This window comes from Amblyraja radiata, chromosome 27 (genome assembly GCF_010909765.2).
Source record: "Amblyraja radiata isolate CabotCenter1 chromosome 27, sAmbRad1.1.pri, whole genome shotgun sequence".
NCBI lineage: Eukaryota > Metazoa > Chordata > Chondrichthyes > Rajiformes > Rajidae > Amblyraja > Amblyraja radiata.
In genome coordinates this window covers 7740343-7762919 of record NC_045982.1, presented here as the reverse complement: position 1 = coordinate 7762919, position 22577 = coordinate 7740343, and the positions used below count along the sequence as shown (strand labels likewise).

General features: G+C 45.6%; 1 protein-coding gene across 2 annotated transcripts in view; it reads left to right on the top strand.

Annotated features, from left to right (window-relative positions):
- The window catches only part of LOC116988372 (arf-GAP with SH3 domain, ANK repeat and PH domain-containing protein 2-like), an 83820-nt gene that overhangs the window by 44058 nt on the left and 17185 nt on the right, over window positions 1-22577 (top strand). For both annotated transcript variants that reach the window (XM_033045029.1, XM_033045028.1), the window contains exons 6-17: window positions 546-675; window positions 3063-3148; window positions 7919-7994; window positions 9790-9876; window positions 10825-10928; window positions 12678-12747; window positions 14205-14292; window positions 16462-16510; window positions 18531-18697; window positions 19401-19534; window positions 19857-19951; window positions 22208-22388. In XM_033045029.1, coding sequence (XP_032900920.1) covers window positions 546-675; window positions 3063-3148; window positions 7919-7994; window positions 9790-9876; window positions 10825-10928; window positions 12678-12747; window positions 14205-14292; window positions 16462-16510; window positions 18531-18697; window positions 19401-19534; window positions 19857-19951; window positions 22208-22388 — 1267 coding nt within the window. The remainder of the gene's footprint in view (window positions 1-545; window positions 676-3062; window positions 3149-7918; window positions 7995-9789; window positions 9877-10824; window positions 10929-12677; window positions 12748-14204; window positions 14293-16461; window positions 16511-18530; window positions 18698-19400; window positions 19535-19856; window positions 19952-22207; window positions 22389-22577) is intronic.

The following is a 22577-nucleotide window of genomic DNA, read 5'->3' as shown; positions in this document are numbered from 1 at the left end:
TAGACTCTCCCATATGCTGAACACTCTACGGAGGAATTTGAATTCCGCGCAGTAGAGTTGCTGCCTCACAGCGCCCGGCACTCGGGTTTGATCCCGACTACGGGAGCTACTCCAGGCACTTTGTGTCTTCAGTAACTCAGCGGGACAGGCAGCATTTCTGGATAGAAGGAATGGGTGACGTTTTTGGGTCAAGACCCTTCTGCAGACTAATTGTCCCTAGTGTATGAGGGCAATCACTGGTCGGCACAGACTTGGTGGGCCCAAGGGGTTCTGAAGAAGGGTCTCGACCTGAAACGTCACCCATTCCTTCTATCCAGAGATGCCGCCTGTCCCTGTCTCTTCATTATGGTCCGTAGATTGCTTTATGCTCAGTTTTGCCAGATGCTGCTGTCTATTGTGGGCCATCACTGACTTTGGTCCCTGGGCAAACTCAGGGGGTCGTTGGAAAACTGTAAAGTCAGGACCAGTTATGTGTCTGTGTGTGTCTGTCCTTTCAACATCTGTGCGAGATGTTTGATGAGTTCCTTCTCTCTCCTAACTATTAGGAACAAGATCGAAAAGGAGAAGAAAGACCGGGCCAAGCAGTTTGGACTGAACCGTTCTGAAATAAGCCCTGCAGAAATTGCAGAGGATTTGGAGAAAGAGAGAAAGATGTTCCAACTCCAGATGTGTGAGGCAAGTTACAGCCCATGTAATTAAAACAATATTTATATCAATCTGAAGTTATACTTTACACTTGACTTTGCACTTTAGACTTTGGACATTCAGCGATAAACAGGTTATTTGGCCAACTGAGTCCACGCTGTCCAGCGATCACCCCATACACTAGCACTATCCTACACACCCAAGGGACAATTTACAATTTACAGAAGTCAATTAACCCACCAACTTGTACATCTGTGGAGTGTGCAGGATGAAACCGGAGCACCCGGAGAAAACCCATGTGGTCACAGATAGAAGGTACAAACTGTACAGACAGCGCCCGTAGTCGGGTTCGAACCTGGGTCTCTGGCGCTGTAAGGCAGCGACTCTACCGCTGCGAAACTGTAGAAGGAGGAAAACATAAAGTGTATTTACAAAATCTTCAATATCCACTGGAAGGATAAGAAAATAATTCTCTATGTCCCCAGTGTTGAGACCATCATTAATAATAATAATAATGGATGGGATTTATATAGCGCCTTTCTAATACTCAAGGCGCTTTACATCGCATTATTCATTCACTCCTCAGTCACACTCGGTGGTGGTAAGCTACTTCTGTAGCCACAGCTGCCCTGGGACAGACTGACGGAAGCGTGGCTGCCAATCTGCGCCTACGGCCCCTCCGACCACCACCAATCACTCACACACATTCACACACATTCACACACCCTACTAACCCTTCCTAATCTGAGGAAGGACATTCTTGCCATAGAGGGAGTACAGAGAAGGTTCACCAGACTGATTCCTGGGATGTCAGGACTTTCATATGAAGAAAGACTGGATAGACTCGGCTTGTACTCGCTAGAATTTAGAAGATTGAGGGGGGATCTTATAGAAACTTACAAAATTCTTGAGGGGTTGGACAGGCTAGATGCAGGAAGATTGTTCCCGATGTTGGGGAAGTCCAGAACAAGGGGTCACAGTTTAAGGATAAGGGTGAAATATTTTAGGACCGAGATGAGGAAAACATTTTTCACACAGAGAGTGGTGAATCTGTGGAATTCTCTGCCACAGAAGGTAGTTGAGGCCTGTTCATTGGCTATATTTAAGAGGGAGTTAGATGTGGCCCTTGTGGCTAAAGGGATCAGGGGGTATGGAGAGAAGGCAGGTACAGGATACTGAGTTGGATGATCAGCCATGATCAAATTGAATGGCGGTGCAGGCTCGAAGGGCCGAATGGCCTACTCCTGCACCTATGTTCTATGTTTCTAATGCAGTGGAGGGAATTATCTTTTGCATCCAGTATCATTGCAAAATATTGTTGCTTTTTTAATCTTTTATCCACTGACGTTCTCTGTAATTTATCTAAACTCTCTGCAAAATGCGCTCTTAATTAAGGAAGAGTGAGTGTTCGGCGCTCTTGAAATTAGTCATAGAATGATACAGTGTGGAAACAGGCCCTTCAGCCCAACTTGCCCACACCGGCCAACATGTCCCAGCTACACTAGTCCCACCTCCAGCACCTGGTCCATATCCCTCCAAATTTGTCCAACCCATATCTGTCTGTTTCGTAAACGTTGGGATCGCCCAGCCTCAACTACCTCCTCTGGCAGCTTGTTCCATACACCCACCACCCCTTGTGTGGAAAAAGTTACCCCTCGGATTCCTTTTAAATCTTTTCCCCTTCACCTTGAACCTATGTCCTCTGGTCCTGGATTCCCCAACTATGAGCAAGAGATTCTGTGCATCTGCCCGATCTATTCCTCTCAATAAGATTAGATTAGATTAGATTAGATTATTCCTTTAATAATCCTTTTCAGGAAATTACAGTGCCACGACAGCTTCAAGACAAACATAACACCACGTTTTCATACATAACAAGTTAAAATACGTTAAAATACAGGTTAAAATACAATTAATTTAAAAAAAGTGCAGTTATTTATGCTCATTATAAAGTCTTATAGCAGCTGGTAAACAGGACTTCCTGTATCTCTCCGTTTTGCACATTGGTGCAATCAGCCTCTGGCTGAAGATGCTGCTCTTGATCACCTTCAGGGCATGGAGTGGGTGAGTGGGGTTTGTCATTATGGAACCTAGTTTATTTAGAGTTCTGGCCTCTGCCACCTGCTGGACCGTTCGTTGCTCAGCCCCAACCACTGAGCCGGCCTTCCTGATTAGTTTGTCCAATCTGTTTTTATCCGCTATACGGGCGCCATCTCCCCAACAGGCCACAGCAAAGAACAGAGCACTGGCCACCACTGAATGGTAGACACTGCACAGTAGGGGTTGGCAGTAGAAGATCACCGCTCATCCTCCTGTGCTCCAAGGAATAGAGTCCCAGCCTTCTCAACCTCTCCCTGTAGCTAGTCCTGGCAACATCCTCAAGATTGTGAACTGATTGCGCTTTGTTTCTTTCACAGTATCTCCTCAGGGTGAGTGAAATAAAGATTCGCGAAGGGCCTGACCTCCTCCAAAGCCTCATCAAGTACTTCCATGCTCAGCAGAAGTAAGACATTTTAACGATCTTCCTCTATCCATTGAGATCATGACTGATCTAGAAACATAGAAACATAAAAAACAGGTACAGGAGGAGGCCATTTGGCCCTTCGAGCCAACACCGCCATTCATTGTGATCATGGCTGATCCTCCACAGTCAGTAAACCGTGACTGCCTTCTCCCCATATCCCTTGATTCCGCTAACCCCTAGAGCTCTATCTAACTCTCTTTTAAATTCACCCAGTGAATTGGCCTCTACTGCCCTCTGTGGCAGGGAATTCCACAAATTCACAACTCTCTGGGTGAAAATGTTTTTTCTCATCTCAGTTTTAAATGGCCTCCTCTTTATTCTTAGAATGTGGCCCCTGTTTCTGGACCACCCCATCACTGGGAACATTTTTCCTGCATCTTGCTTGTCCAGTCCTTTTACAAATTTATACGTTTCTATAAGATCCCCTCTCATCCTTTTAAATTCCAGTGAATACAAGCCCACTCTTTCCAATCTTTCTTCATATGACAGTCCCGCCATCCTGGGGATTAACCCGGTGAATCTGCGCTGCACTCCCTCAATAGCCAGGATGTCCTTCCTCAAATTAGGAAGGTATCTTAATTCTGTTTACCTGCCTTTGTTTTGTTGTGATTAATATTTTTTCCCTGACAAAATGTTTCTGATCTCTGGGTCTCAAAGTTTTCACTTAAAGTTCAAATTGCAAGGATGGATGTGGGAGGCACAGTGAAGGAATGTTTCTGACCTCGGTCCGAAATGTTTTACTTGCATTCTGAGACTGTGAGCTCTTGTTCTAGGACATGCCCCTCCTTCTTTCACCAGTGGCGCAGCAGTAGAGCTGCTGCCTTACAGCGCCAGAAACCCAGGTTCGATCCTGACTATGCGTGCTGGCTGTATGGAGTTTGCACGTTCTCCCCGCGACCTGCGACCAGCTTCTAAACAATAGAGAGTGAAGGTGAAATCGACCCAATCTCTCCTGTGTGACTGTCCTGCCATTTTATGTATCTGTAATCGGTCTGGGAAACATTCTAATGTATTACTCCACTGGCAAGTATATATCCTTTCTTATCCATAGAAACCAAAACTGCTCAGAATACATCAGGGGTGGCCTCACCAAGGCATTGTATAAATGTAGCAAGAAATCCTTGCTCCTGGACTCAAACCTCTGACTATGAAGGGCAACGTACTATTTGTCATTTTAACTGGTTGCTGCATTTCCAGTTTTGCTTTCAGTGGCTGGTGTACAAGATCACACCAATCCTTTAGTAGCTCAGCATTTCCCAAGCACTCATCATTTGATTAATATAGGTACACTACTCATTTTCCGACAATTGGTGGTCTGGCAACACCATTATGACTAATTTACAAAATTACAAATTCCCCCAGAAAATTTGGTTCCTAGGTTGGGCGAGGCAGCCAATCTTGACCTCATCGGGAATTCCATGGGCGATCTGTGAGTTGAATTTGCTCCCTGCGGCCTGGGCTCTGGAACTCCGGCCCGGCTGGAGCTGGCAGATCCGTTCCCATAGCCAACGTTCAAGGTTGACTCTGGTTCCAGTACCGTTGGACTCCTCGGTGGCCGTGACCCCCTGTTGGACCGACAAAATGGATAATCCAACATGGCTCTGGAACCATGGGTTAAAGAAGGAACTGCAGATGCTGGAAAATCGAAGGTAGACAAAAGTCCTGGAGAAACTCAGCGGGTGCAGCAGCATCCATGGAGCAAAGGAAATGAGCAATTTTCGGGCCGAAACGTTTCAGTCTGAAGAAGGGTTTCGACTCGAAACGTTCCCTATTTCCTTTGCTCCATAGATGCTGCTGCACCCGCTGAGTTTCTGCAGTACTTTTGTCTACTCTGGAACCATGGGTGGTGGAAAATGGGTGGGGGACCTGTACTCTGCCTCAGTGTTTTGTACCGATGGACAACCCTGTTACACCACATCTGCCATACACTTGTCCAAGCACTTCAACATGTCTAAGTCATCAACGAGTCTCTCTTTATTTGCAATCTTGAATCGGTGCTCAAATATGGGGTGTGATTGACAATTTAAATGCTCGCCGTCTACACATTCCCCAATCCTGAGTGTCGCCCGTCCCCGTGACTGGGGGAGTCTAGGGGAGACTGTTGTGGAATTCAAAAGCTGCTGTTTGATCACTGTCGGCTGAAAAGGAGAGAGAAAAATACTTGTTGAAACACCAAGTGCCATGGAATATAAAGCAGAACAAGATAGAAAGATAAAACGTGACCCAGGACAGCTTTGAAGTCGAGAGTCAATGCTGTAGAGAAGGTCAAATGCAGGAGGATGCCTGTGCATGGCTTTGAGTGCAAGTGTGCACGTCGGGATGTGATGACTGGGGTGATTAATGACTCGCTGGATAGTTATCTGGGATCATGAGTGGATCCAGCTGAAAGGGAAGAATTCCGATGGAAGCATGTGGAATAGGTTGTCGCCACGGACCTCTGTTACGGAAGGAGTTGAGTGGCTGTTGAAGTGAGTTTTGGCCAACACCTCTTCAAAGACACGAGGGGGAAATTAAAACAAAAACCCATCATTAACGTGATCCGTGTTAAAGCGGGAGATGGAAATGTGTTCGGAGCGAGGGACGGAACTTCATGGTGGTCAGTCTTGGAAGGAAAGTGGCAGTGAATTTGGAGCAAAATCTGTAAATGCTGCAAATTAATCAAAGCTGTTGGATGATGTTGCCAACTTTATTTGGACCTATTCCTGGAGATATTATCACAGGGCCTATCCCCAGCAGCTCTGCATTATTGAGCTATTTTTGCTCCTAGCAGCGTGCATTTTCTCTTTGTAAAGCTCATATATTTGTATTTGATTTTGGAACTGATTCTCTTGATGGGATAGAGATCTTGTTGAGCGGATCATTCCATTAAAAACGCCGTGTGATGTTACCTTGCTGAATATCCTGACAAAACGTCCTGATTTATACCAGTTCTCCACACATTTTCAACAATATTAATGTGTTAATATTAGTATTACTAAAATATTAGTATTACTAAAAGTATTCCGTCATAATTTTGCAAGTAAAATACTTGGTTGAAACAAAAACAATGGAAAATGGCCATTTGGGTTAATATTTTTGGAGCAGTTGCCTGTGGCTGCTGATGGAAGATTTGGATCCATCATCTCCCGATGGATTCTGCCAGAGCTGCTCGATCCCTTCAGCATCTTCTATCACATGTATCCAATGCCCACAGTATATTTCTATCTTTCTATTACTGGGTTAAAAATTGGCCTTCGATTGCTTGCACTAACAAGGTGCAAACTTGGAGCGCAGCGGTAGAGTTGCTGCCTTGCCGCTCCACGGACCCGGGTTCGATCCCGACTACGGGTGCAGTCTGTACGGAGTGTGTGCGTTCTCCCCGTGACCCGCGTGGGTTTTCTCAGACATCTTCGGTTTCCTCCCACACTCCAAAGACGTACAGGTTTGTAGGTTAATTGGCTTTGGTAAAATTGTAAATTGTTCCTTGTGTGTAGGATAGTGCTAGTGTAGTGGGTGATCGATGGTTGGCGCGGACATGATGGGCCGAAGTGCCTGTTTCCGCGCTGGGTCTCAAGTCTTAACTGCATCGAACTGCCACAAGAACCCAGGGACTGGCATCAAATGCGAATTTAGACTACGAGGAGCTCAATCCTTGTCTCCGTAGCATTCCTCCAAGTCATCAGGGTGTACTGGGGAATAACTTCCCCAACCTCTCCTCAGCAGGGTTGTGGCAGTCCGAGTGATTCCCAGTTCTCTGGGTGTGCAGGAATATTGCTGTCCCATATCAACATTCCAGACAACTTTATCCAGATTCAGAGACAGTTTCTTCTCAGCTGTTATCAGGCAACTGAATCATCCGACCACAACTGGAGAACTACTATCTATCTCATTGGACTATCTTTGATCGAACTTTGCTGGCTTTGCCTTGCACTATATGTTATTCCCTTATCATGTCTCCACACACAGTAATGGCTCGATTGTAATCATGTGTTGCCTTTCCGCTGACTGGGTAGCACGCAACAAAAGCTTTTCACTGTACTTCGGTACACCTGACAAACTGAAGCTGAGCTAAGGATGTAAACCCTGCATAGTGCAGGTCTTTTTGTTATCTCTGACTGCGATTGGCATTGCAGTCCCGCCACCTTCAAATTTCATTTGTCATGTACAGATTTAGGTGTGTATGGGACCACATGTTTCTAATCCAGCAGAGACCCAGCAACGAGACCGTCTAAGAATAGAGCCCTGGGCCCTGGTGCAGAATAGGATAGCTAACCAAAGTGTTTCTGTGTGGAAATATTGCCATTAGCTTATCGGGGGGAAACGCATGGTTTGGTTCTGTGATGGGACACACTTACTATGTTCCCATTCACTTAATTTATTCCAATAAGGGCCTGTCCCACTTGGCGATTTTTTCCGCGACTGCCGGCATCGTTGACTGACGTATCAGGTCACTAAAAAAGTAGCGGCGTGGCGCGGCGTGATGGCGTATTGACGCGCGGTGTCTCCTCAAGTGTCGCACCATTTTGTTTGTCACCGCTACATTTTGAAATGTTCAAAATCTTTCGGCGACCCTGATACGTCACAGTCATTGACGCCGGCAGTCGCCGAAAAAATCGCTGAGTGGGACAGGCCCTTATCTGCTTTATAAACACGTGTGGAAAATATGACAGAAAACGGCCAAGTGTTTAATTTGTATTGACCACTACATCTGTTATGCGTGGGCTCGGCAAGACTGTTCCTAACCCCATTCTGCTTTCTTTTTTCCAAAAGTTTCTTCCAGGATGGTCTCAAGGCAGCTGAGAGCTTAACTCCTTTTGTGGAAAAATTGGCGGTGATTATACACTCGGTGAGTTGTCGAGATGTTTGGGGTTCAGCACTGGGGTTGTGCTCTGTTCCAGAAGCCGTCAAATCCAAAGATAGATACAAAATGCTGGGGTAACTCATCGGGGCAAGGCAGCATCTCTGTATGGAAGGAATGGGTGACATTTCAGGTTGAGACCCTACAACTCCAATCCTCTTTCCAGAACAACGTAAATATTTTCACCCAAAAATTTATACACATTACCTGTTAATGCCACGATAACACGCTGTCAATATAGTCCACATTTTAAATTAATTCTTTGAGGTGTGTTTCTTAATAAGTTCACAAGTGATAGGAGTGGAATTGGGCCATTCGACCCATCAATGGCTGAGATATTTCTCCCTCCTAACTCCATTGATGAGTGTCAAGTCAAACTGTAATGAAAGGTATTACCTGCCTCCAAGTTAAAGGGGGAGGAGTGTTATGTATAGGATAATTAGGATAAGTAATTGGTGTCTTGTGATGTCTGGGGCAAGTACGCAGGAGCAAAAAAGACAAGGTGGCGTCCTGCAGTAAAGAAGCTTGTATGATTCCTCCCGTGTCCGAGCCTTTATTCAAGACTGTTCAAAGCATCCGAATACACAACAATTGGCGACGAGGATAAAAGAACGAAGATAAGAACAAGGCCAGCAAGAAGAATCGAAAACAAAAGTTAAAAATAGAAGTAGTATTTGGAAACAAGTGGAACAGCACCAAGCCAAATGGTTTTGAATTGGCGCCAAAAAGAAAAAAGTAGGAATGGGAAGCAATAGCTCAGGGAAGAGCTAGGAAAACAAGCAGGGGCAGTAAGGGTCACCAAGCACGGTGTCAGCTTACCTGGAATGTATCCAGGGCTGTGCAGCCCACAGCCAAGCCCAAGCAGCAGCCACAGACGTCGGGTGGGGGCCTAGTACCGTGAAGGCCATGGACAGGTCCAGAAAAGCCACCGACAAGAGGGCCGTGTAGCCCACGGCCAGCCCCAGTGGCAGCCACAGACATCAGGTGGGGGCCTAGTACCGTGTAGGCCACGGACAGGTCCAGAGAGCCACTGACAGAGGCTGAGTCTTCAGCCCAACTGGGAACAGTCAACCCGGTGGGGGGAGAAAGCAGAGAAAGCCCGGTCGGGAGCAGAGACAGCCCGACCGTGAACAGAGAAGCGGAGATAAGCCGAGTTCCGCCCGGGGCTTTAAAAAAAGGGCACACAGCACCAGAAGCGAGGAAAAAGATGGAAGTTGACTTGCGGCTAAAAACTTGAACAGTATAATCTAAGAGACTGTCCTAAAAACTGCCGCGATCGCCAGCGAAGGCATGCAGGACTGATTATCTACAGCACCCGATTGGCAGCCAGTTTTTCAGCTGCTAAAAGACTAAACTGTTAAGACCTACAACATCCAAATGTTGAATTACTTTGAATGGCTGAAGCAATAAATCAAGTGAAACTGTCAATTAATTGCTGAATCTGCCAAAATAAAAGGAGGGAAAAAAAATAGAAAAGAAGTGGTTTGGTCACTGAGTGAAATCCAGTTCATCATCTCGGGGTGGATGAATCAGATCCCATTCAAGCGGGGAATCTGCACAAAAACATTAGAGGACTTGACAATGAGGTTCGTAACTTCTGCCCAGTTGTCCCTTGAGGGTAGCCTTTCGGAAAAGGAATGCGTTTTTTTTAAATTATTAATTTTTTTTTAATCCATAGCTCATAACTACCTGTGTGTTAGCTTGTTGTATGTGGTCTGAAATCCTCTTTGATGGATGAGCTCCTTCCTGTTCTAATGAGTGTTTTCTTCCCTTTGGCCTGAAGTTGAAGCAAGTGCAGGATGAGGAGATGAAACAACTCACACAGATCAGGGACTCCCTCAGATCGGTGCTCCAGGTGGACCACAAAGAGGTGGGTGACTCTGGCGTCACGGATGCTCCTTGTATGTGAAAATGTCTCGGAAGGAAAACCAGCCAGATGGGATGGGAAATGGCAATGGTGCTGAGGGGTGGAGTCGTGAGGGATGGGACAGAGCAGTGGACGGTTCTGAAGGCTTGGTTCTTGGTTTCTTGGTCCTCCAAAGTATTCCAAATGGAATTTAAACTGGAGGTGAAGGCTCTCGGTGGTTTTGGAGGGGTTGTCCAAGAGCTTGGTCAAAGCTGAGGCTTTTAAGAAGCCAAGCGAGACATTGGGGAAGGGAGAGAATTCTGGAGCACTTAGATGTGTTAGCTGAAGATATGGGGAATACTGGTGGGATGAAGGGTGTGGATGTTCAGGAAACCAAGGTGGAGGATGTGTGCCATGCCAATACTTCAGATGCTAGAAATCTGAAGTTAAACCTGGAAATGTTTAACCCATCAGGAAATGTCATTGGGGATGAAAAAGGTTGGATTTAGTGCTTTTAAAGCAGTGATGTTTCCTCAAAATGGAGGGAGCTTGCTGAGGTGAAACTCTAAAGGGCCACGCGATTTTTTTCGGCTACTTGCCGGCACCCGTCATAGTCGCAGCAGGTTGCCGAAAATGTTCAAAATGTTGAAAATCCAGCGGCGACCAGAAAAAGGTACCAATCTTTGGGCGACTACTCACGACCAAACAGGCGTCATCCCGCAACATGTCGACACGTGACGCCTGTATGGTGGTGAGCAGTCTGCAACTCCCCCCCCCCTTGTACCTCGTATCTCCTCCCCCATTTTACCATGATTTAAACGCAGAAATCTCTTGTTGCTATGCATCTCATTTAGTTCTCATTATTAATGTTGTACAAGATTACTTGCTAGTCGTAAACTGGATTTTTTTTTCCTTCTGTTCGTTTTCCACCAACTGTTGTAAAAGATTTGCTTTCTGCATTTTTGTTTGAAGGAATGTTTGAATCGGAAAAATTCTGGCTACAGCATACACCCTCTTCCAGGAAACCGGATGTATGGAACAGAAAAATCTGGCTTCCTGTACAAGAAGAGCGATGGGTGAGAAACGGAGAGGTCAAGAGGCTTCCATTTTGTATGATCCATGCAGCTCGGTTAGCCTCCAGGAAATGCTTTAAACACAAACCGTTCACTACCAAAAGAACCCTTCTCTCTTCTCTCTTCACCTCCAAGAATAGAGGAGTTTAAGGAGAAATTTGATTTGAAAACCTCAACGGTGTAAAGAGATTTGGTGGTGTAAATAGGGTGAAACTGTTTTCCGTTAGCAGGCCAAAGCTTGCATTTGAGAACTGTGGCAAAAAGAAGCAAAGATGACAAGAGAAGACACCAAGTGCTGGAGCAATTCAATGGGTCAGACAGCATCTGTGGAGGACATGGTTAGGCGACGTTTTGGGTCGGGACCCTTCTTCTGACTGAAGAAGGGTGCTGAAGTGAAACGTTCTCCACAGATGCTGCCTGACCCACTGTTGCTTTAGCTCTTTGTGTGTTTTTGTTTTGTAAACCTTGACGCAAATGCTTTTGTGAAAATGTGACATGGGATAATTGAAATGATACATTTTGACAAAAATTAAAAAATACTTGGCTGGGGAAAAATAGTAGGGATATAAAAAGGAAAAAAAAGTAGAGTGAATTGGTTAGCCTTCACTCTAGGCATGAAACAATGGGCCGAACGGCTACTTCTGTGATGTAAAATTATATCATGCTTTCACTGAAACTTTTTAACCCTTTGCCATTAAGAGAGCTCACTGCTTGGTCTGAAGAAGGGTCTTGACCCGAAACATCGCCTATTCCTTTTCTCCAGAGATGCTGCCTGACCCGCTGAGTTACTCCAGCTTTTTGTGTCTTTATCACTGTTATTTAAATCCACTTGTATTTTACATTGGCCTTGCTAAATTTAATTCCACAACCCTTCACCCCCTTTTGAATGTGGAGTACAAGTTTCATCCTTTTCCTCCTTAGTCAACATTCCCTTCCTTCAGACCGAGCTCGATGTCCCTGCAGCAAAAATGACAATATTCATGGTCTCGACCAGAAACATCACCTATTCCTTCGCTCCATAGATGCTGCCTAACCCGATGAGTTTCTCCAGCATTTTTGTCTACCTTCGATCGATTTTTCCAGCATCTGCAGTTCCTTCTTCAACATATTCTTAATTGTATGTACTCCAATTTTACTGGGGACATTTTGCCTATTCTGCTATGTACAAAGGGCCATTAATGCATTCACCCTGGTTTCATCCTCTCTTTCCTGCTGACTTTGTTATCAAATCCAATTTTCCCTGGACTTCCAACCTTTAAGGCAACTAACAGCTCCTACAGTACGGCAACTTGGGAGTCCAGCTCCTAGTTTTCCCACACTCATGAAAAAGCAGAGAGGCAGTGGAATTCACTCGTGGTGTATTTTAAAATCTTTGGTTCTTTGTGCCTTGATATATCCTGTCGTCTGGGAAGCTTAAAATAAGGCCACGTGCTGGAGTAACTCAGCATGTCCAGCAGTGTATCTGGAGAACGTGGATAGGTGACGTTTCGGGATCCCGATCCGAAACATCACCCATCCATGTTCTCCAGTGATGCTGCCTGACCTGCTGAGTTACTTTTATTTGTCTTTTTTGTCAACCAGCATCTGCAGTTCCTTGTGTCTCCGTGTGAGAAACTATTGTGTTTGGACCTGAAAAAATGAAAGTTCCATTAAATGTGTGGCCTCCCTATAGTTTCGCCAACCATCGATAGACTGTTGGGTTGAATTCCCTGTGTCTGTTGCAAATCTTAATTCATCTTTTTCAATTGTCAGGATCCGAAGAGTGTGGCAGAAGAGAAAATGTGGAGTTAAATACGGCTATCTTACGATATCACACAGTACTGTGAGTAAAACGTGGTGCTACAGACTCGTGGAGGATAAACTTCAGGATGTTGGAGGCTACTTTATGTAAACCTGCTGTTATTGAACAGTGCAATTAAATAATGGACTACTATCATGTCTTTCTTTTAAATTGGGTTATTGGAATAACATATCGAATGACTTCCCTCATCCCCTAACGCTAAGGTGTTTCTATACAAATTGAAATTGCAAGAGGAACGAATTGCTTTTATAGTCATGTTGCTGATGAAAATCAGATGCAATGTTGGGCATTAGTTCTGCGGACATTAGTGTTTCCCAGTGTGTCGTGAGCCATGCAGGTCGGAAAAATGCTCCAGGATGGATGGACTTGGCCAGTCTGAATGGCAACCTTAAAGTTGCTACATCTTTTAGAAACATAGAAAATAGGTGCAGGAGTAGGCCATTCATCCCCATCGAGCCAGCATCGCCATTCAACATGATCATGGCTGATCATCCAAAATCAGTACCCCGTTCCTGCTTTTTCCTCATATCCCTTGATTCCGTTAGCCCTCAGAGCTAATACTAACTCTCTCTTGAAAACACCCAGTGAATTGGCCTCCACTGCCTACTGTGGTAGAGAATTCCGCAGATTCACAGCTCTCTGGGTGAAAAGTTTTTTCCTCATCTCAGCCCTCAATGGCCCATCCCTTAATCTTAAACTGTGACCCCTGGTTTTGGACTCCCCCAGCATTGGGAACATTTTTCCTGCATCTAGCCTGTCCAATCCATGCAGAATTTTATATGTTTCTATAAGATATCCTCTCTTCCTTCTATCCTTGGGGATAGTAAGAACCAGAATGCTGTATCTTTACTGATATCAACAGTCGACCATTTGGCGCAGCGGTAGAGCTGAAGCCTCAAAGTGCCAGAGACCCAGGTTCGATCCTGACTACGGGGGCTGTCTGTATGTGGAGTTTGTATATTCTCACTGTTACCATGTGGGTTTTCTCCAGGTGCTCCTGTTTCCTCCGACATGCTGGTGTGCAGCTCAGCTGCCTTCTGTAAATTGCCCTTACTGTGCAGTAGATCAATAGTCAGCACGGACTAGGTGGGCCGAAGGGCCTGTTTTCAAGTCGTATCTCTAATCTAACCTGAACACTTCTGCGGATACTGAATGGAGATAGAGTAGGGTTCTTCCCTCTCTCCAGAGATGCTGCCCGTCCCGCTGAGTTACTCCAGCTCTTGGTGTCTATCTTCGGTTTAAACCAGCATCTGCAGTTCCTTCCTACGCAAATGAATAATCCAAGTTAGTTTAAATAATTTTCTAGCTTAATGGCATTGGGTATGAAGTACAATTAATTATTTAAAAAATTAAACGGTCAGCTTGGGATAGAAAGAAATCTGGCCTCTTCTCATGAGGGGAAAACTTTGGAAGTCATTTTGCCCAATTTGTTTGTTCCAGTCCCGTTTTTCTCATTTTCTTCTCCAAATATCTCTCAGATCAACAGACCTCCGGCAAAACTCAACCTGCTCACCTGCCAGGTGAGGCCGAACCTCGAAGAAAGAAAATGCTTCGATCTTATAGCACGTAAGTGTAGTTATTGCAATGTGTACGCGGTGATCTTTCATTTGCGTTGGGCTGTTCGGCATTTCCCGAACTTTCTGCAACTGTGCAGGGAAGGAACTGCAGATGCTGGTTTAAACCGAAGAGAGATGCCAAAAGCTGGAGTAACTCAGCGGGTCAGACAGCATCTCTGCAGAAAAGGAACAGGTGACATTTCGGGTCTGAAGAAGGGCCTCGACCTGAAACGTCACCTATTCCTTTTCTCCAGAGATGCCGTCTGTCCCATTGAGTTACTCCAACTTTTTGAGTCTTTCTTTGCAACTATGGTAGTTCTGAATGGTGGTAACAGTATTTGTGTTCAGAAATGTGTCAGCTAATGAGTCAACAGCAAACTACTCCAAGCAAGAGTATGATGGTCTTCCGTTCTTTGACTATGGCGTTTTCCAGATGAGTGGTTGAGGCACATAGACTGGGAATATCCTGAAATCATTCCACCACTGATAAGGCACAAGTCTGGATTAATTTAGTTTAGAGATTCAGTGTGGAGACATGCTCTTCTGCCCACCGAGTCTGCGCCAACCAGCGCACACACACACACACACACACACACACACACACACACACACACACACACACACACACACACACACACACACACACACACACGGGATCATTTACAATTTTACCCAAGTCATTTAATCTACAAACCTGTACGCCTATGGAGTGTGGGAGGAAACCAGTGCACCTGGTGAAAACCCACGCAGGTCACGGGGAGAGCGTGCAAACTCTGTACAGACAGCACCCGTGGTCAGGATCGAACCTGATACTCTGGCGATGTAAGGCAGCAACCCTAACCCCGCGCCACGGTGCTGCCCATTGTGATGGAATAGTATCCACTGGGAATTAAACCGCCTTTACAGGTGAGACAAAGATTCACCTGGACCTCTTCCGACTTTGTCTATTGCATCAGATCTCTCTGTGGGAGCAAACACAGACCTGGCCATCACCACTTTGCTCAACTCTTGTGCTCTGTCCACTGTGGCCAACTGGGTGAGTGGTACTCTCTCCCACAAAGCTGAACAAATCCAAGATGAAGCAACCTGCATTAGCACCCCATCAGCAACCTAAATATTCAAAACGTCACCCGTTCCTTCACTCCAGAGATGCTGCCTGACCCGCTGAGTTACTCCATCTTTTTGCTGGTCCTTCATTGTCCCTGGCTCTAAATTCTGGATCTCCTCACCCCAAAGGCTCTGTGCAAATACTTCATTTACAAAGAGATTAGTGCCTCAAGGAAGTAGCTTTCCTTGCAAACTACTTGGTTGTGGGGGAGGGGGCGAGTAGGAATGGGTGATAAATCCATTATGATAAATCTGATGAGCATGGCTCGATCTGATGAAGGGTCTCGACCAGAAACGTCACCTCTTCTTTTTCTCCAGAGATGTTGCCTGACCCGCTGAGTTACTCCAGCACTTTGTGACTATAATGGGTGATAAATGTTGATCTGTCCACCAATTCCCAAATCCTGAAAAGTGAGTGGTGATCTTATAGAGGTGTACAAAGTCATGAGAGGAATAGATCGGGTAGATGCACAGAGTCTCTTGCTCAGAGTAGGTGAATCAAGGACCAGAAGACATAGGTTTAAGGTGAAAGGGAAAAGATTTAATAAGAATCTGAGGGCAAACTTTTTCCAAACAAAGGGTGGTGGATGTGTGGAATAACCTGCCAGAGGAGGTAGTTGAGGCTGGGACTATCCCAAAGTTTAAGAAACGTTAAGACAGGTACATGGATAGGACAGGTTTGGAGGGATATAGATCAAGCACAGGCAGATGGGACTAGTGTAGGTGGAACATGTTGGCTTGTGTGTGCAAATTGTCCGAAGGGCCTGATTCCATGCTGTATCACTCTATGACTATGAATAAGTAACAAAAAAAAATATCCGTTAATTAAATAAGGAATAACCATTCACCCTGCTCACGGTGGAGAACTCGTACTGCTTTTGAAGATCAACCATAATCTTTTGTATTTACCTGAGAGATTTAACGTGACCTTGGTGTAATATCTCAAACTGAAGGATGCCACCTCTGACAGTGCAGCACACCTGTGGGGAAGTGGGTCTGATGCTCTGATATGTAAAATTTAAGCTGAAACCGAGTGGCTTCCCTTTACTCCAACGCCTCTTATTTTCCGCAGATAATCGAACGTATCACTTCCAGACGGAAGACGAGCAAGAATGTCAAGTGTGAGTAGAAACGGTGGCTTTTATAAACCATTTCACACGGTATGGAGGATCACCTCAAAATTCAATCGCATAGTGCCTTTCTTGTTTTTAATTCTTGCACAACGTGAAGCCATTTAGTTTTCTCTCTGTAGTGATGGGTGCAAACGACTATTTGTGGGTTGTTTTTGCTTCAGTGTAGAAATTTGTCCTGGAACCTGCATGGGTTGCCCTTGTACCACTACTGTTTGTGTCAGTGCCTGGGGAGAAGTCATCCCCATTGCAACATGTTTATGTGATGTTTGTGTAAATCAAGGAATTGCGGAAGTCTCAACCAAAATAGGAGCGAACATAGAACATAGAACAGCACAGGAACAGACCTATCGGCCCACGATGTTTGGGTTGAACTTGATGCCGAGCTAAACGGACCTCAGCTTTCCATGGTCCATATCCCTCTATTCCCTGCAATTCCATGTGCCTAAAAGCCTCTTAATAGACAATAGGTGCAGGAATCAGTGCGATTGGAATTGTGCTCAAATATCAGGTGATTAACAAGATACTTGGTACATTGTGGAATATTTTGGAGCAAATTTACATAGTGCTTCCCGAACCAATGTTTGAGCATTTGCATTAGTAAAATTTAATACGGCTCAGACAACACTCTGAGAGATATAAGATTGTGGGTTCAATTCCTGTTCAAGAATCTTGAGTAGACAATAGACAATAGACAATAGGTGCAGGAATAGGCCATTTGGCCCTTCGAGCCAGCACCGCCATTCAATGTGATCATGGCTGATCATCCCCAATCAGTACCCCGTTCCTGCCTTCTCCCCATATCCCCTGACTCCGCTATTTTTAAGAGCCCTATCTAGCTCTCTCTTGAAAGCATCCAGAGAACCTGCCACCACCACCCTCTGAGGTTTTTTCTCACCACCCTCTGTGAGAAAAAATGTTTCCTCCTCTCCGTTCTAAATGGCTTATTCCTTATTCTTAAACTGTGGCCCCTGGTTCTGTACCACTGGTAAATGCCACTATAGTATCTACCTTTACCACCCGTTGGGCAATATGTGCCAGGCCATCACACACCCTCTGTGTAAAAAAACAACTTTCCTTCTCTTCACCTTTACAGCTACGCCCTCTAGTGTTGGACTAGAGAATCTGGGTAAAAGGTTCTGACTGTACCCCATCTATGTCTATCTTCTTCTTTTCGTGTCTTTGAAGCTGGTTGACTATATGACAGTTTCCCATTCCTTTACACAGTCCTTTGCGTTTTTGTTGAACACTGCAAGATCCTTTGAGCTGCACTGGTTGGGTAGTAGGGGGCAGACAAGGCAGTGCTGCATTGTATGGTCCTCTTCTCCACATTCACAGGTGGTTTGGCCAGTTTCATAGCCCCATCTGGGTCTATGATAAATGCATATACTTATAGTCTCCCCTCAATCTCTAACGAGAAAATAACCCAGAGAAAATTATCCTAGTCTATCCAATAACTTTGTAGCTGAAACGTTCTAATCCAGACAGCATTCTGGTCAACCATCTCTGCACCCTTGTCAAAGTCTGCACTTGGTCTAGTAGTAGTCCTATAAAACTGTGTGCATCTACCTCAAATATTGCATGGTCCTATCCTGTCTATTAGTTTACCAGAAACGGACCCTCATCCAGTGAGACTGTGAGGCCACTGATTTGTGTCAAGTCTAAAGCAGAAGGTGGTGTAGCTGCAGAGCTACTGCCTTACAGCACCGGAGACCCTGGTTCGATCCTGACTACGTGTGCTTGTCTGTACGGAGTTTGTACGTTCTCCCCGTGACGTGCATGGGTTTTCTTTGAGGTCTCTGGCTTCCTCCCACACTGCAAAGACGTACAGGTTTGTAGGTTAGTTGGCTTGGCATAAATGTAAAATTGTCCCTCGTGTGTGTGTGTGAAGGGTTAGTGTTAATGTGCGGGGATCGCTGGTCTGTGCTGACTCGGTGGGCCGTGTTGTGTCTCTAAAATGAAAACAGGAATCCCTTGATGATGGTTTGCGTTCATGTTCTTGTGTTGTCAGGTGGGTCGCTGTGTTGCAGAACAGCAAGGAGGAGGCGCTCAACAATGCCTTCAAAGGAGACGCCAGCCACGGCATCAATGACACGGTGCAGGAGCTGACCAAAGCCGTCATTGCTGATGTCCGGGCGATGGCTGGAAACGAGGTGTGCTGTGACTGCGGGGCACCAGGTGAGTGACGCGCACTGGCAGCCAATCCGTCATAAGGGACAGACTCGAACAATAATTACTGCTGAGCCACATCAGGAGATATTGGGGAATGTACAGTAAAGGTGGGTCTACTGAGCATGTGGACACAGGCTATGTGTACAGGGAGGGTGGCCCACACAGAGAGAGAGAAAGACATCACTACGGCATGGTTGCCATTGATGGAGCGATGGAAATCGGGGATTGCAAGAATCTTGGGTTGAAGGGATAAAGAGGTTTGGTTTAGAGATACAGCGCGGAAACAGGCCCTTCGGCCCACCGAGTACGCATCGACCAGCGATCCCCGCACATTAACACTAACCCTACACACACTGGGACAATGTTACATTTCTACCAAGCCAATTAGACTACAGACCTGTACATTATTGGAGTGTGGGAGGAAACTGTAGATCTTTGAGAAAACCCACGCAATTCACGGGGTGAACGTACAAACTCTGTACCGACAGCACCCGCAGTCAGGACCCAACTCGGGTCTCTGGCGCTGCAAGGATTATTTCACACATTTTCGTTTATAAAATGAGTTGCATTGGACAACAGCATATAGCAGAGAACGATATCAAGGGGATAATCTATTAGATAGCGCTTACCATTGTTCAAGGAATTTGATCATAAATCTTTTTGTTTTCCAACTAAATGTATATAATCCCCCCCCTGGTTTATGTTCCAGATCCCACTTGGCTCTCCACCAACCTGGGCATTGTGACTTGCATTGAGTGTTCTGGGATTCATCGGGAGTTGGGTGTTCACTATTCCAGGATCCAGTCTCTCAATCTGGATGTTCTGAGCACATCTGAACTCTTGGTACGTTAAATATTCTCTTCCCCGCCCTTGCCATCAAAGCACCCCCAGGATTTCTCTGGTAGGCAAAAGTGCTGGAGAAACTCAGCGGGTGAGGCAGCATCTATGGAGCGAAGGGATAGGTGGCGTTTCGGGTCGAAACCCTTCTTCAGACTGAAGAAGGATCTCGATCTGAAACGTCACCTATTCCTTCGCTCCATAGATGCTGCCTCACCTGCTGAGTTTCTCCAGCATTTTTGTCCACCTGCTGTTTTCATGGTTAGTTGCTGTTTTCACTATATAGACTGTTTGTGCCATTGATCTGGGCCTGTCTTGATTCCTGCAGCTTGCTGTCAATATTGGAAACGCACGATTGAATGAAATCTTTGAGGCAAACTTGCCAGCTCAGTGTGGTGTCAAACCCAGTCCAACCAGTGACATGTAAGTACCAAACATGGCCCAGTGCTGTGAATAGGTGGGGTGTGTGTGTGTGTGGGTGTGTGTGTGTGTGTGTGTGTGTGTGTGTCTCTCTCTCTCTCTCTCTCTCTCTCTCTCTCTCTCTCTTTGTGCACAGGATTTGATTTTGAGTATAGGAGCAAGGAGGTCCTTCTGCAGTTGTACAGGGCCTTGGTGAGACCACACCTAGAGTATTGTGTGCAGTTTTGCCTTCCTAATTTGAGCGAGGACATTCTTGCAATTGAGGGAGTGCAGCCTAGGTTCACCAGGTTAATTCCCGGGATGGCGGGACTGACATATGATGAAAGGATGGATCGACTGGGCTTATATTCACTGGAATTTCGAAGGATGCGAGGGGATCTTATAGAAGCATATAAAATTCTTAAGGGGTTGGACAGGCTAGATGCAGGAAAAATGTTCTTCAGGCTCAGTCTGCAGAAGGGTTTCGACCCGAAACATCACCCATTCCTTCTATCCAGAGATGCTGCTATTCTGTCCCGCTGAGTTACTCCAGCATTTTGTCTCTGTTTTCTAACGTCATTGTGCAAACCTCCATAGCCTCCCATTGGCAGTTTGTTCCATAGACCCACCACTCTCTGCAAAAAGATATCCCTCTGGTCCCTTGTATATAAATTCTTTCTGACCCAGAGTGCGCGCAATACTTTATTTCAACTACATCTTGTGAGTTCCACATTCTCACCAACTTGCAGTGGGTTATTCTGTTTAGACTTGCTGGTGTTGTGCTTTGTCTATGACCTCTAACATAACATCTGTGTAGTCTATTCTAACCTGGAGCTCTGCGAATAGCTGCTGGACACCAGTCTACGACTTGCGTGTATGTATAGTAACACAGCACGGTGGCGCAGCGGTAGAGTTGCTGCCTTACATTGCCAGAGACCCGGGTTCGATCCTGACTATTCGGTGTCTGTACGGAGTTTGTACGCTCTCCCCGTGGCCTGCGTGGGTTTTCTCCGAGATCTTCGGTTTCCTCCCACACTCCAAAGGCGTACAGGTTTGTAGGTTGATTGCCTTCGGTAAAATTGTACATTGTCCCTCGTGTGTGTAGGATAGTGTTAACGTGTGGAGTTTCCTGATCTATGTAGATTCGGTGGATGGGTGAAGGAGGATGAGGGGTGATCTTATAGAGGTGTATAAGATAATAAAGGGAATAGATACAGTGGATGCACAGTGTATTTTTCCCCACTGTAGGGGACTCAAGAACCTGAGGGTTTCGGTTTAAGATGGGGGAGGAACGATTTAACAGGAACCCGAGGGGCAATTTATTTACACAAACGCTGGTGGGTATATGGAGCGAGCTGCCAGAGGAGGTGGTTGAGGCAGGTACTATAACAGCATTCAAAAGATATTTGGACAAGTACATGGATCAGAAAGATCGGGAGGGATGTGGTCCAAAAGCAGGCAGGTGTGATTGGCGTCGATGGGGCATGTTGGTCGGCAAGGGCAAGTTGGGCTGAAGGGCCTGTTTCTATGAATATATGACTGTGATGTCCAGGCTATTCTCACTGTTTGTCCATAACATTGCTCACCGTTCAGCTATCAGTGGTACTTGTGGCTGTGTTGTTTCTGGACCCCAAACGGTTATATACAAAACATCTGGTCTTGATGTCCAGCATGTTATTGAAGGAGCTGGTTTCCAGACAAGCTGATGATGCAAAATCTCATTGGAGTCTTGAATGGCGATGACGGATCTCATGGAATTATTTTGAAAAGTGGTGGAACTAATTGTGGTATCCTAGTAGATATCCCTCAACAACATTAATTGGTTATCATGTTGGTAGTTGGCAGCTTGTTGTGAAGAAATCATTTCGCACACGGTGGCTCGGTGGCACAGTGGTAGAGTTGCTGCCTCACAGCGCCAGAGACCCGGTTCGATCCTGACTACGGGTGCTGTCTGTACGGAGTTTGTACGTTCTCCCCGTGACCCCGTGGGTTTTCTCTGGGTGTGATCCGGTTTCCTCCCACACTCCAAAGACGTGCAGGTTTGTCGGTTAATTGGCTTCTGGAAATTGCCCCTAGTGTGTAGGATGAGCAGGTGTGATAACATGGAACGAGTGTGAATGAGCTATGGATGGGCAGCATGGACTGGGTGGGCCGAAGGGCCTATTTCCATCCTGCATTGTTACCCTAAACTAGATTTGCAAGGGTGGCTGTGTTGAAAAGTACATTATTGAATTCTGTAAGGAACTGTTCAATTGAAATCTTTTATTCCTATATCCATAGGAATGCCCGAAAAGAATATATTACCGCAAAATATGTGGAACATAAATATACCAAAAAAGGCATCTGCAGAGGGGGATTTAAGCTGTTTGAAGCCATTCGGAACAGGGATCTCTTGGCATTGCTGCAGATGTATGGAGAAGGTGTGGATTTTACTGCACCCCTGACACTACCCGATGGGCAGGTAATTCTTGTCGCCTTCTGATGGATGATGTTTCCCAGATTCATATCTTTCAAAATTAAAAGATTCTCTGACCAGAATTGGTGGGAACTGTTTCTGGTCTAAATTAGATGAATACATTTTTTCTGGATGTTAATGAGATTTTTTTTCGCCACAGACGAGAGTGCTTGTGTTTGTATTAATGTTGTTATT